This window comes from Thunnus thynnus, chromosome 10, assembly GCF_963924715.1.
Source record: "Thunnus thynnus chromosome 10, fThuThy2.1, whole genome shotgun sequence".
In the NCBI taxonomy this organism is placed as follows: Eukaryota; Metazoa; Chordata; class Actinopteri; order Scombriformes; family Scombridae; genus Thunnus; species Thunnus thynnus.
Genome location: NC_089526.1, coordinates 2758954 through 2773143, shown reverse-complemented (window position 1 = coordinate 2773143; position 14190 = coordinate 2758954). Strand labels below are relative to the sequence as shown.

Genomic DNA, 14190 nt, shown 5'->3' with positions numbered 1-14190 from the left:
TCATATATGATAAAGAAATACAGCAAATCGTCACATTTGAGAAGGTCGAACCAAACATTTGGCATTTCTGCTTGAAAAATGATTGATGCTCTTGAAAACTCAATTATCAAAATATTTGCTGATTAATGGATTAATCAACTAATCGACTAACGGTTGCAGCTCTACTTAGGAGAGCTGAATGTGTCCCAACCTGTTCATACAACACTTGATAACAATAAGCTCATTAAAAGATTGTTTTGACTAAAAAAACTAAAGATATGTGAGACTGAACCCGACACACGTTGACGTCTTCACATCACACTTTAATACAACGAGGAGCATAAAGATTTATTATCTCGTCTTAATCCCGTGTTCAGCAGCTTCTTAAACCTTGCAGGGATTTGTCTGACGGGGAATAAATACTAAATCTGATTTATTTCCAACATCAGCTGCACATTAGAATAAACAAAAAAGATAAAACAGCAACAGCAAGAGAGAGACTGAACTCACAATAGATTAATAAAAGCAGTTTTTTCAGTCTGGAAATCATTTCCTGCAGTTTAGTAACGAGTCAGTTGATCAGCTGAAGGAAATTACATCATTTTGGGTTTTTTGACTGTTAACTTTGGGTTATTATGTGTTTCAGTAAGTTGTTTCTGTAGATATAATGAAGTGGTTTTGTTGTCAGAGAGGACAGAGACGTCACATGTCACTCACCTTCGTCTTCGTCATTGGCGGTGACGGTGATGAGGACGAAGCCGACCTCTTTGTCTTCCTCCACGCTCACCTCGTACACCGGCCGGGCGAACGCCGGGGCGTTGTCGTTGACGTCGGTGACGAAGATCCTGACGTAGGCCGTGTCTGAACAAACAAGTCGAAAGTATAAAATTACTTTTATGTTTTTCCCACCAACAGATCGACTCAAAGAAACGTTTCAAATGATCATATTTATTATTTAATTTGACTATTTCTGTGCCAAATGTTTAGTTTTTTTAGCGGCAGCAGCGTAACGAGTGAATCAGTGTTCAGATGTGTTACATGCTCTGTTCATTCTGGCAAAAACTAAAGATGTTTTACTCTGCAGGGCTGCAGACTGGTTAGTGTCCAAATATGTACCAACACTTTGCCTGAAAATGAAGAAAATAAGCTGTGAATGGCACAAAGGATCCTTAGAAGTTCACATATTGCCGTCAACTGTTCAGTATATATTATTCAAATTTAACAAAATTACAATAAGCAACTAAAGCACAACAAGAAACATAACAAGAATACAACACTTCACTGCTTTTTTACTGGGTTTGCCTGCAGCAGTAGTTCAGGTGCTTTTTTCCACTTTTTCATCCTCTTATTCGTTTTTGCCAGGTCACGGCCAGTCCTTCACACACACACACACACACACACACACACACACACACACACACACACACACACATTCACACCTAGGGCAAATTTAGACTCTCCAATTCAGCAGACATGCATGTCTTTGGACTGTGAGAGAAAACCGGGGAACCTGCAGGATACATTTCTAATTTCCTTGATGGCCACTGTGAGGCTTCGCTACCAGCCGGCTAAGAAACTTAGCGAAGTTAGCAAACTACAAGAGACCAAAGTTGAAAACTTGCATAGTGACTCAAACAACAACATCAAAAGCATGACTTCAAAAACAGGTTCTTCATCTCTAACGTGTTTCCAGTCTGTAGCTCAGGTCTGTAGACGTTGTTGAAAGAGACGTTTATGCAGCAGTGGAGCTGATGTAATGTTTGTATTAATATGATTATTAACACGGTGCAAAAACATTTCATTTAGCAGATTTACATGATTCATGTAGATGACCCATTTGGACACAACAAAGATGGAGACAAGTGGTTTCAGGTTAGTTTAGTCCATGTGACTGTGATCTGCAGTGAACCAACAGACTCCTCAGTAAACTGTGTAGCATTAGCATTAGCATTAGAACAGCTACCTGCTGACTGTCTGGGTTTATCTCGAGAGGAGAAGCTCAAACGTTGTTCTAACTTCTTTAATGAACATCTAGAGGAAGATTTAGATGGTCGACTGCTGACATTAATCCTGGAACTGAGTCGTTCCTTCTGATAGCAACAGAAAAGATGGCCGACTGAAAGTAACGTTACCATGATAATGCTATGTTAGCTTAGCTTTTTATAAATGTGTCCATGCCGTATGCTTCTTGTATAAATCTGTAACTGACAGAGACTGAGTGTTACTGAGTGAAGATGCTTCTTATTAACAGCAGAGCAGCAGGTCAAACAGCTAAATCAACTTATGAACAAGAGATATTATTGGCTGCTGGAGGAGATTGTTTGACCAATCAGATGCTGCAGCTCGTTTAAACATGCATTAGTTCATTTGTCCGTCTGTAAACTATCATTTAGTCTTTATTTGTTGAAGAATAGTTCTCATTTACTTACTTTTTCTTTAGTTTTAGTCTCGTTTTCATCATGAAAAAAGGTCATCAATGAATACTTTTGGTTACACTGGCTACATATGAGTTTGTGTGTGTGTGTGTGTGTGTGTGTGTGTGTGTGTTACCAGTGTTAGGTTGGCCCTGCTGGCCCGGTCGAGCCGACTCGGAGCCGTCCTGCGACTGCACCTCGATCAGGTAGGAAGCTTTCTGCTCGCGGTCGAAGGAGGCTCGAGTGACGATGACGCCGCTGCGCGAGTCGATGCTGAAGAACTGCGAGTCTCCGCTCTCGTCCTTCAGGATCACATAGTGGACCTGGAAGAGGAGAGGAGGGACAGGAAAGAAGCTACAGTAGAAGAAGAGGACGCAGAAGAAGAAGAAGAAGAAGAAGCAGTGGGTGTAGGTGTTCCTCACCATCCCGTGCAGACCGGAGTCCAGGTCTGTGGCCGACACCTGAGCCACCGACGTGCCGATCTCTGCTCCTTCAGGAACCGTCGCCTCGTACGTGGACGACAGGAAGAAAGGAACGTTGTCGTTGACGTCTGAAGAAAGAAAGAAAGACAGAAAGACAGAAAGAAAGGAGGGAAGGGACACAAATAAAGATGTTATTTTTTCCTGTTGTTGTTGTTTTGTTGTTGCAGGATCTGGCAGCAGAACACAAACAGTCTGTCACGTCCATGAAAGCTGATTAAAGTGGATTAAAAACCGACAGAGTGAAAAGGCGGGAAAGAAATGGAAAGTAAGAGACAAATAAAGAAAGAAGGAAAGAAAGAAAGTTTGTTATTTTTGTAACATTTGTACCAGCAGGAGATTAAAAAGTGGAAATCGACTAAAGAAAGAAAGAAAGAAAGAAACAGAAAGAGAAACAGATAGTTTGTGTTTTGTGGAGAGCTGAAGTCCTTCAGAGAGCTGAAGTCGGACTGTGGCTCCGCTGGCTAATGAAAACTGAGTTATTAGTGAGGAATTATCCTCCAAACACCCTGAAGAGTCCACAAAGCAGCTTGTCAGCTCACTTTCAAGCTCCGCTAAGCCAATTACAGCGTCCGATGTGGGTTTGTTCAAAGCCAATCAAAGTCAGGAAGTGTTTTCTCCTTCTCTCCTTCTCTCCACCCGCCTACAGACGCTGATTGGGAAATGAGTCACCGTTAAAATGAGGCGGCGTGGAGCTAACACCACCAGTCGCTGCTGTTTTCCTTTTTCTTTTTTTTTTACTGCCGGAGACGACCAGGGATGTGAACTTCACTTCATTATTCTTTCCCTGCTCGTTCTCCTCGTCACTTTCCTGCAGCGTCGCTCATTACAGCCGAGCTTGTGTCTGTTCCCTGATTGCTGCTTTCGCTCTACTGGTCAGAGATGAACTGGAACTTTTTTACAAGTTAATATACTCCCAATTTAAACTAAAAAAAAGAAGTAAAGGAATCCAGAGGCCTGGTTTTAAATAAGAAATGATATAAAAATATTAACAGAGAGGCTCCTGCTGTTAGTTTAGATAGATGATGGGAGCAAAAACACCTAAAATGACACACTCAACCAACAGACTCCTCAGTAAACTGTGTAGCATTAGCATTAGCATTAGCACAGCTACCTGCTGACTGTCTGGGTTTGTCTGGGACAATATGGATGCACCAAGAGATAGAAACCCCACTCGGTTCCCGTGTTCTGAACCGGACAAATGTTACAGAGATAAACGAGCGCACGCACTCCTTCCTTCGTCTCACCTGTCACATTGACGTAGACGGTGGTGAAGGAGGCAAGCGGCACGGCAGCGACGTTCTGCACTCGCACCCTGAGCGTGAAGAAGTGCGTCGTCTCGTAGTCGAGGTTCTCGGCCACCAGGATGGACGCCGAGCCGTCGGCGCGGTTCGGTTTGATGTAAAACCGAACTGGCATGTTGGTCTCCGGCACCTGACCCTCCTCCAGGTTGTAGGTCACACGGGGGTCACCGAGCGGAGACGTGGCCTTTATGGTCTGATGGAGAGAGAGAGAGAGGAGGAGAAGGTCAGAGGTGAGGAGAACAAATTATCTTTATCCCACCTGCTGTGTATCTGTGTGTGTTCCTGATCCAAAGTGTCATGGTGTTTCTCTACGTTCTCTGTTCCCACTGAGAAGAAGAAGTGAGAAAGCAAATCGACAGGAAACGACACGGGAAAAATATATTAATGTCATGCAGACCTGAGGGCAGCAGAGCGGGGCCGCTCAATGAGATTTCACAGACACACCTACTTCTACCTTCCTGTGCCTGTGCGGTCGAGGGAGAGAATTTAAACGTTTGGTACAAGCTCATATTCATGCAAACTCCACCAGCAAAAGATAAGAAAACTTTTGGGGCAAAATTTGCTGCTGTTGCATCAGCAGCTGAACTATGAGCAGGGAGCAACGGACAGATGGAGGAGTGAACAACAACTCTTAAAAATACATGATTTCGACACATGTAAGCATTTTCTGCATATCAGGAGAAAACACTTGTTCCACCCTGTAACATCACTGTAAAATCCAGCAGAGTGAAACTTCTTCTCTCTAGTGGATCATTTCCAGTTACACTTTCATTCATATCAGATCAATAATTCAAGCTGAACAACTTCATAGTTTTGTAGCAGGATCTTCAGCAGCTTGTAAAAAAATGTGTGAAAGTAGCTGCAGCTGTTATTTTAATGTGTCAGATAAATATTAAATCTTCTGCTGCAATGTAAATAGAAGTTTCGGTCTGTTATTGGCACAATTGGCCCAAACTTTTGAAGTGAATTGATTGAAGCTGCAGTTTTTCTTAACATTGTAATCTTCCGTTAGTGATGCAGGATTTTAAGCTCCGTGATTGGATGTTTCTTGCTGAAATGCACCTTGAGGATTGTAATTGACTGATAACTTTTATATTTATTCTCTAGCACAGTTGTTCATCTTTCATATTGATAATTTAACCGGGAGAGTTTCATGTTGATCCAAGCTGCAGAAGAGAGAGAACTGAGAGTCTCTTATCTTTGGGAAAATGGGAGAAAATTACTACTTAAGGAATCAAGAGTGTCTGAAATAACTTTTAATTACTGGCTTTGGAGAATGTAAACAGGACTCATCAATCTGATTGATTACATACAGTAAAGGATAAACGTTGGCTCCTGTAACATAACCGCAGCTCTTCCTTTTAAGCTTTGACTTTATAAATACGATTTATCTCCATTTCTGAAACAATAACTCCCACATCTCATTAAAAATCCATCACAAAGACCTGGTCCTGGTTCAGGATGACGTCACGTTATTATCACACAGTCGTTCATCTTTAAAGAAAAGCCTCAACAGCTCCGACGGACAAAATATGACACGCGCGTGGCTGCTTTTCCAAGAATGCGACATTTATACGGTCGACGCTGTGGTTCAGTCCTTCTATGGACATGAAGCGCTGGAGGAGAAGACTCCAGGACTCCAGGACTTCTCCAGGACTAAATCACACTGCTCCCAACACCTAAAAAGGTTTTAGTTTCTGCTTTGTTGATGTTGTTCTTTGTGTGAATGTGCTAGAAAAAAATGTGTGTCTGACCTACACATCCACCAGCAGAGCTTTTAAGACTCGTGTTATTCTCTTGACCGTAGCTTCAACTGACCTTGAATGTGTGTGTGTGTGTGTGTGTGTGTGTGTGTGTGTGTGTGTGTGTGTGTGTGTGTGTGTGTGTGTGTGTGTGTGTTTGAGCTTTTAAGGCTCTCGTCCACACACTCCTCAACCTTGCCAGGGAAGGATTGTGTGTTTTTGCATGGCTGAATGACGCCACCTCACTTTACAGTCCTGAGGGTAAGACGGTGACCTGCACTGTTACACACACACACACACACACACACACACACACACACTCTCACACACTCACACACACACACACACACACACACACTCTCTCACACACACACACACACACTCACACACACACACACACACACACACACACACACACAGACGGTACTATGTATTCCTGAACAGTCAGAGCAGATTTTTAAATAAAAACTCAAAGATTGATGAAACAATCTCAATAATTTTTAGGATTTTTTTTTAAATGACCTCAACTCAGTTCAACTTTATTGTCGTCATACTTGCGTACTGTGATGGGAAATTGCTGATCACTCAATAAACGCACAAAGAGAGCATCGTAAGGTTATGAAATAATGTAATCAAATAATACAATCAGAAGTATAATGCATCATAGTTCTGGAGATAAAGATACAAACCGCCTAGCTATCTTTTCTTTGTCTGGAAAGTTGGGTTAGAGTTAGGGTTAGGGCATTAGGGTTAGGGCATTAGGGTTAGGGGTTAGGGTTTGGGTTAGGGTAGGGTTAGGGTTAGGGTTAGGGTTAGGGGAAGGGTTAGGGTTAAATACTTAAATACTACTTGTACAGAATTTCAGACATCTGTTTACTAACCTTACAGGTCAGCAACCAACCTTCAACTAACCTAGGAACAGTCTTTCTTCATGACCATATATGACAGTATATAAGCATGCACCAAGTAGCATCACTAAATAACATTACTACTATATTAAATTAAGGACAAACCACACTATCCTCTAAAAGCTTATTAGATTTACACACAAACATCTACATAACTATAGTTTGTCTTATCACTGGCTCAGATAAAAGTATGACAGGATAAACTAACTGTTAAACACTCAACTGTCTCATCTTACACAGCAAAGTTTAGAATAGACATGCAACAAGTGTGAAACACAAACTAACACTAAACTGAACTTAAACACTATCTGAAACATGTATGATATATACAAGAAATACATCAGATGATAACTTACTATTCGGTTTTCTTTCACAGTACAACGAAACATGAACAAGAGGAAGACGGTCTAATATATCTAGAAGGAGTGTAGTTACACACACATCACATGCTTTCACTCCCTGCAAGTAAAGTAAAAAATCCACATTTAATCAGAGATAAGTTGTACAAGCTTCAACAGTTAACAGATAACACCTACAGATGACACCTACGGATGACCTGCAGATGAACCTTCTTCTTGTCAATAAATCTCATGTTTGGATCCAAACCAACAATGAACTGATCTACTTATCAGTATTGTGTGTGTGTGTGTGTGCCTGATGCTGGATGGTTTCTACACATGACAAATATAAAAAATCACCAGTCATATGTTCTTAATAAATAACATTTGCAGTTTACTCCTTCAGTCTCTGCTGATAACAGCAACTGCTCATTTATTACGTCTTATATCAAACACAGTTATGAGTTATGTTTGCCAGAAAGTGTGTTAATTTTACTGGTTTTATTCATCCCAACATCTGTCTTAGAGGCTATTTTGATTATAATCGATTTTCCTTGACAGCATACAGACACTGCTGGTCTTCTTGGAATGGTACCACATGTAAAATAGCAAATATCCAAAATCAAATGTGGGCCAGTTCTGGTTTATCTGGTTTGTTCATGGTTGACATACGGCTCGCTTGTGGCCCAGATCTGGGAAATGGGATGAAAGTGTCGGTAGTGGGCCGGATCTGGGCCGCAGCAGGTTTGCTATCTGGGTTGTTTTTTTGCATTTTATTGTTCTATGAAGTGAAACAAACAATCAGTTCAGTTAGATTATCAGGCTAAGATGAGTCGCTAACACATTGTTTGAGTTTTTATTTGTTTCATACGTTAAAAGGCAGCAAAGGTTGTTGCATCAGTAATAATAATAATGATAATAATAACAGTAAATAGTTTATTTGTATGAAAACCTATTTATCTATTAGGGATGTACAGAGATCCCAGTATTTGTATTTGTATATGTATTTGTCAAGACAGCAAAATTATTTGTATTTGTATTCGAATAAAAGTGGAAAGAGGCTTAAAAATCCTGTTTTTGTTTTTATTACGCCTCTAATTTTAGAAAATTAAAGTGTTAGGGCACACCCCTCTTTATCTGTTGAAGCACAACCTCATTTTCAAAGATTTCTGGGCTAGAAGAACTAACCGCCTCTGATCGCTGCTCACTTCTACATCACATAAGATCTGATCTCTGTGCTGCAGGTCTGAGCTCCGTCGTCGTCGCCGTCGTCGTCGTTTCCACCGGCGGTAAACATGTTTCCTCAGAGCGACACAGAGAAACGCTGAGTGAGAAACGCTGTCCGCCACTTAAACACCGAAACCCTCTCAGCCCCCTCTCTCTCTCTCTCTCTCTCTCTGTGTGTCCATGACCAGAGCTGCTCGAACGCCCCGCGCTCTCGTGTCTTTATGAGACACTTAGCGTGTTAAGAAAACACACACACGGACTCACTCTATTAGATTCCCACACTCAGATAAAAATCAGACAATATGTTTTAAAAGGAAAAAGTTATTTTAAGACCTTAATTACTTCTATTTCAGATAATATCATTTTCTTTTAATTAAACAGGTATTGATATATGTTGGCATATAACTGACAAACTGTATAATTGATGTGTAAATGATCAGTGAAATGTCAGAATGAAAAATTAAGATTGTCAGCTCATATTATCTTGTTTTGCTTTCTTTGCTAATCCACATTTAAAACATGAGTCTCAGTAGCAGCCTTCCAGTTTCCAGGTGAGGAGTCGTGTCAGGACACGCTGGTCCTCCTTCAGGAAGCGGTAGCGAGGATCTGCCTCCCTGCAGGCCGAGCCAGCCGAGCGTTCAGAATCAGCACTAATGAGAAATCATCTCATTAGACATCGGCGCAGTGTGCTGAAAGCTAAGCTGATCAGTGTCTGCCATCTTCTCCCACACAGATTAACGCCTGCGGAGATATCGCAGCGGATCGCTCTCAGCTGGTGCAGCTGGTGCTGAGAGAGATTCAGCCGGCTGGAACACAGATCATCCTGTCAGCTACAAATGCTAACAGTTAGCGGTCGGCTGAGGGGGGGGGATTCATTAAGGTCAAACCCGAGAGAAGTGGTTTTGTCTTGATGATAGTCTATGTTCTTTAAAGCGGCTATAATTGATATTTTTATAATACAACTGTCATACCTACGGAGCATTATCAGTGACTCTGCAGCTCCTTTCAGCTTTACGGAGCTTTATAGTGAGTTTCAGCTCATTGTTTATCTGCAACTTTACTGTTCTGGTTCACTCTCAGAGCTCTCATAGCGTCGTTTTCAGAGAAAAAGCTCTAAAAAGCCGCTGTACACTACCTGCTCAGCACCAAATGGCAAACAGACTAGGGATGTGCAGAGAAATTAACATGTAAATGACAAGATACGCTGTTGGTCCATGTACTCCAGAACAAAACCATTAAGAATAAATATGTATTTTTTAATGATGTGACAGTGCTGTGGTTAATGTCTGGTTAGGGTTTAGGCACAAAACCTGCATGTTTAGGTTTAGGGAAAGCTCAAGGTTTGGATTTAAATCACTTCTTCCTTAAATGGAACGTATCATACACATTTCATTCATAGATTTTGGGGTTCTACTTAAGTATCTTCTTCAAACCATAAAACTTTCAGCCTTTATGTCTGTCTTTGATTGTGGAGATATTGCAGAGACTAGTGATGTGCAGAGATCCCAGTATTTGTATTTGTATCTGTATTTGTATTCGAATAAAAGTGGAAAGAGGCTTAAAAATCCTGTTTTTGTTTTTATTTGATTTTAGAGAATTAAAGTGTTACAATAAGAATTCATGAATAAACTACCTTATGAAGGAGGTCCCCACACTGGGTTTTGAACTAGAGTCTCCCAGATCATAGACGACTGCGCTGATTACTGAACTAAAACTTTACTCATCGCCTCATTGCAGACAGACCTCTACCTATTTATACACCCATAACACAGAGACAGCACACTGTGTAACATGTAGAAGAACTTCAAAGGTGATTCTTGCTTTGCACTTTTCATTTATTGCCTATTTTTTACAACCTAACGAACAACAGGTCATGGAGAGTCCCTTTGGAGCACTTTGCTTGTGTCAGTAGCTCAGCTTTATCTCTGGGGAACACCCCCAACAACAAATATTTGTATAAAACCCACTATTTGTGCTTTGCTGAATAATGTATTTGTATTCGGGCACACTCCTCCTAAAACAGACACAGTTAGCTGTAGACTAGCTGGTGAACATAGTGGAGCATTTAGCAGCTAAAGAGCCAGATATTTCCCTCAGGAGTTGGTAGAGAGCAAAAACAGAGCTAAAAGAGAGTGAATATTGGACTTACATTCACCAGGTGGACAGAAACACGACTCCACATGAATGATAATGTTGCTCCGTAACTGCTGGATGTTTGCTGACAAGTTCAACATATCAACTTAACAGCTGATGATGTGTCAGTGTTGTTCACTAGTTGTTTCTGCTGAAGTCAGTTAATGCAGGTTAAAATTCAAGCTTTGTCTGGCTAAGAAATTGAACATATTCAGCATGTTATTCTTTTTTTCAGAAAAAGCAACAAGCTTCCAAATATAATCATGTTTAATCTTCATGTAATCTTCTTGGATTTAGAGTTAAATTTATAAAGTTTGCATTCTAACACCTAAAAAAAACATCTTGAACACAGCAGGAATCAGAGGATTAATGTCCAGGCAGCACTAATCCACACTCTCATCTACACTGCAAAAACTTCACAACTCTGCACATGAACAACATTTCTGTATTAATGGGAGCTTTGACAACTTTTGTTGTGTAACCAAGTACTTAAACTTGAGCCTACAAAGGTGTGATGTGATTTTACAGTCATCCTGCTGGATCAGCCGGTTCAGTTTTGTGATTCTTCTTCGTGTTTTTTGGGATAGTTTTGTTCAAAACAAGCATGTTTGGTGTCGTTTTAATTGTGTTTAACTGCAAATTAAGGCGTCGTCGGGCAAAATAAACATGAATTTCTTGGTTTTAAAATGCACCTTTTCCACTAACAACCTTCCTTTTTTGTATAGTTTTGAATATTAAAGGTGAGGTGACATCAGCAGAAGAAAACATGGACAGGAAGGGAAACAAACAGGAGGAAGTCAGCTGATGATGATGATGACACACTCACACACACACACACACACATGTCTAAGCAGGAGATGACTACAGCTTATTGATACAGAGATTTGATTTAACACACACACACACACACACAGCAGCGTCTCTCTCCTGCTACCTCGTTAACAATGTAATTAACAGACCTTATTAACGCTGCTAAATTTAAAACACCAGTTCCTCCTCGGTGCAATTAACACAGCGGAGGAGAGGAAGGAGGGAGGAGGAGGAGGAGAAGTCTCTGGCTTGGTGGGTGTTGTCAGGTCTGGTTTTAGTGTTAATATACTGAACCTGTGATAAGAAAACACGACCATAGCAAACATATCTGCAACGATTTGCACCTTGTCAATGAATGTTTGTCACTATCTCTCCACCAATATGATGATCAGCTGACTCACTTTGGTCTTAAGACAAATGTTTTTGTTCTAAAAAAAAAAAAAAGACCGAATTTCAAACTGGAGGTTTGGAGAAAGACGTGGACGAAACTGACAAAAAGTATCTCAATTTGTAACATTCACTCATGCATAAAGTAAAGTTTTATTAAACGATAAAAGTTTTCAATCATACGAACAGATGTTACAAGTGTTTGATCACAGAACTATGACAGAATAATAATTAGAAGAGGAAAATGTTCCCACTTAGTTTTAATTAGATGAAATGTCATTTGTTTTGACAGCCGTCATTTAGCCGCCATTGCGTGTCGAGCTCATGTTGTTGATGTCGTACGTGTGATGGATGGTTGAGATGTAAAAGATTCTCATGTTACTGACTTGAGTGTTCATGTTATTAAGATGGTTGTGAGTGTCAATCTCAAGGAGCTGATTTATTGGAATATAGCCGGATGTTTGTCAGTGGAATCCGTCCAAATGGTACAAAAACTACAAATTACTTGCCTTATTAAATGGAACTACCCAATCTGGCAGCAGTGTTTACGAGGCTAGGAGGGTGCAAAGGCGTCCAGTTGGACTGTAGGAAATGCAGATTTATTTGGAGTCATACTAGAGAGTAAAAGTCAGGATATCTCAGCTTCTGCTGCTTTGATTTTGCCGCCTGTTCTTTTAATCTTCTTTTAATCTCTTTCTTGTGAATCCTCCAGCTTTATGGGTGTGAAATACTAAGTTGCTGGAAAAAATGCAAAAAAGCAATTCCCGCTTGCACCCTTTCCCTCTAAATAAGTATACAGTATATCTATTATTCAGTATTATTACTGTCTGCCAGAAATCATGTTCATATACGACTAAACTGCAACAGCAAATATGTTGGACATAGTCACCATGACGTCACCCACTAGTTTGTGGACCGCCATTATGAAGCCTTGAGTTTTGCAATTTGATCATCGCCATCTTGGATTTTTAGAGCCACAAAGTGACCATATTTGGAACTAGCGGCTAACTTGGTTAGCACGGTGCATTTACAGTCTATGGTTAGCTGTGATAATGCTAATGCTAATGCTAATATTCGCTAGCGAAAAACAAGCTTAAAACCATTAAAACAAAATGTACACACCGGAAAAACTGAACATCCGACTCCTTAAAAGGTCTTTTAGTTCAACTGAACGCTGAACAAGACTTTTTAAGTGACCAAAATGTTACAATTAACTTTCATGAACTGAAAACACACCGTAAAATAGCGACGGCTACGGTTATACTCTGTGAATGTGGGGTTACGCAATGGTTACGTAATCAACGTTGTCGCCGTGGTAGCGACTTGTCAATCACAAGGCAGCCACGCTAAAGCATATGCTGCTTTAATGTCTATTTTACTCTAAATGGGGACGTAATTTACAAAATGAACATCATGCTGTATTGAGGAGGACTTGAAACCATAAACTCATTAGGAAACAGTTTACTGAGGTAATAAATGAAGTTCTCAATACAGTAATATTAAAGTTCTTCTGGTTGTGTTCAGACTGCAGCAGCTTCAGACTGCATCATCCAGGCAGAGATTATGTTTGCTAACAACGTGATTGGAAAACAGTTTACATGTATATGAATATCATTTCTCTGAGACTTTTACAGGTGACACTCATGATGGTAAATCGAAGTACTTGAATCTCTCTTCCTCCTCCATTTAACTCCCCCTCTCCTCTTCTCTCCCTCCGTCATACACTGTCTGTCGGGTTAAACACAGTAATTAAGCGCCTGTTTTTCTGAGGTGACGAGGGCGCATTGTGACGCTCTGACAGCAGGTGTAATTACCTCTTTCTCCTGTCAATCATCGCTGACAGATGGAGCTGTGGGTGGGACAACCTCCACTCATCATCATCACCATCACCATCACTACCACCATCATCATCATCATTCTCAGTCTTTTCAGTGATGATGTGAGGTCGAAAAGCAGCAGGAGGAGGAGAGATTAAATATAGCACAGGTACACACACTTAAACACACACACACACACACACACACACAAGCTTACACAGGATTACACACACACACACACACACACACACACACACACACACACACACACACCCTACAACTGTTTGAAAACTGACTAACCTCCATGAAATCGAGCAGCTGGAGGGTAAAAACTCCTCCACCTTCTAAACCAGCGGCTCAGGAAAAGAGAGCAAATTAGGATGGAGGGATCAAAAAGAGGAAAAAACACCAGAGGTAAACAGGCCGTGTGTGTGTGTGTGTGTGTGTGTGTGTGTGTGTGTGTGTGTGTGTGTGTGTGTGTGTGTGTCAGGTGAAACAGACTCGGGGCAGGTTTGTTGTTTGCTCGGCAGAAAATGTTTGGAAGCACTCGTCTAAACGTGCTGACACAGGGAGAGGGATGGATGGATGGATGGAGGGAGGGAGGGGTGAAGAAGAAGAAGAAGAAGAAGAAGAAGAAGAAGAAGAAGAAGAA

The 14190-nt window shown here is 40.8% G+C and overlaps 1 protein-coding gene across 1 annotated transcript in view; it reads right to left on the bottom strand.

Moving 5' to 3' along the window:
- si:dkey-22o22.2 (neural-cadherin) overlaps window positions 1-14190 on the bottom strand; it is a 156992-nt gene that overhangs the window by 43072 nt on the left and 99730 nt on the right. Inside the window, exons 13-16 of the mRNA XM_067600397.1 lie at window positions 4120-4369; window positions 2816-2943; window positions 2530-2716; window positions 697-840 (exon numbers count right to left, since the gene is read on the bottom strand). Of these exons, the coding sequence (XP_067456498.1) occupies window positions 697-840; window positions 2530-2716; window positions 2816-2943; window positions 4120-4369 (709 nt within the window). The remainder of the gene's footprint in view (window positions 1-696; window positions 841-2529; window positions 2717-2815; window positions 2944-4119; window positions 4370-14190) is intronic.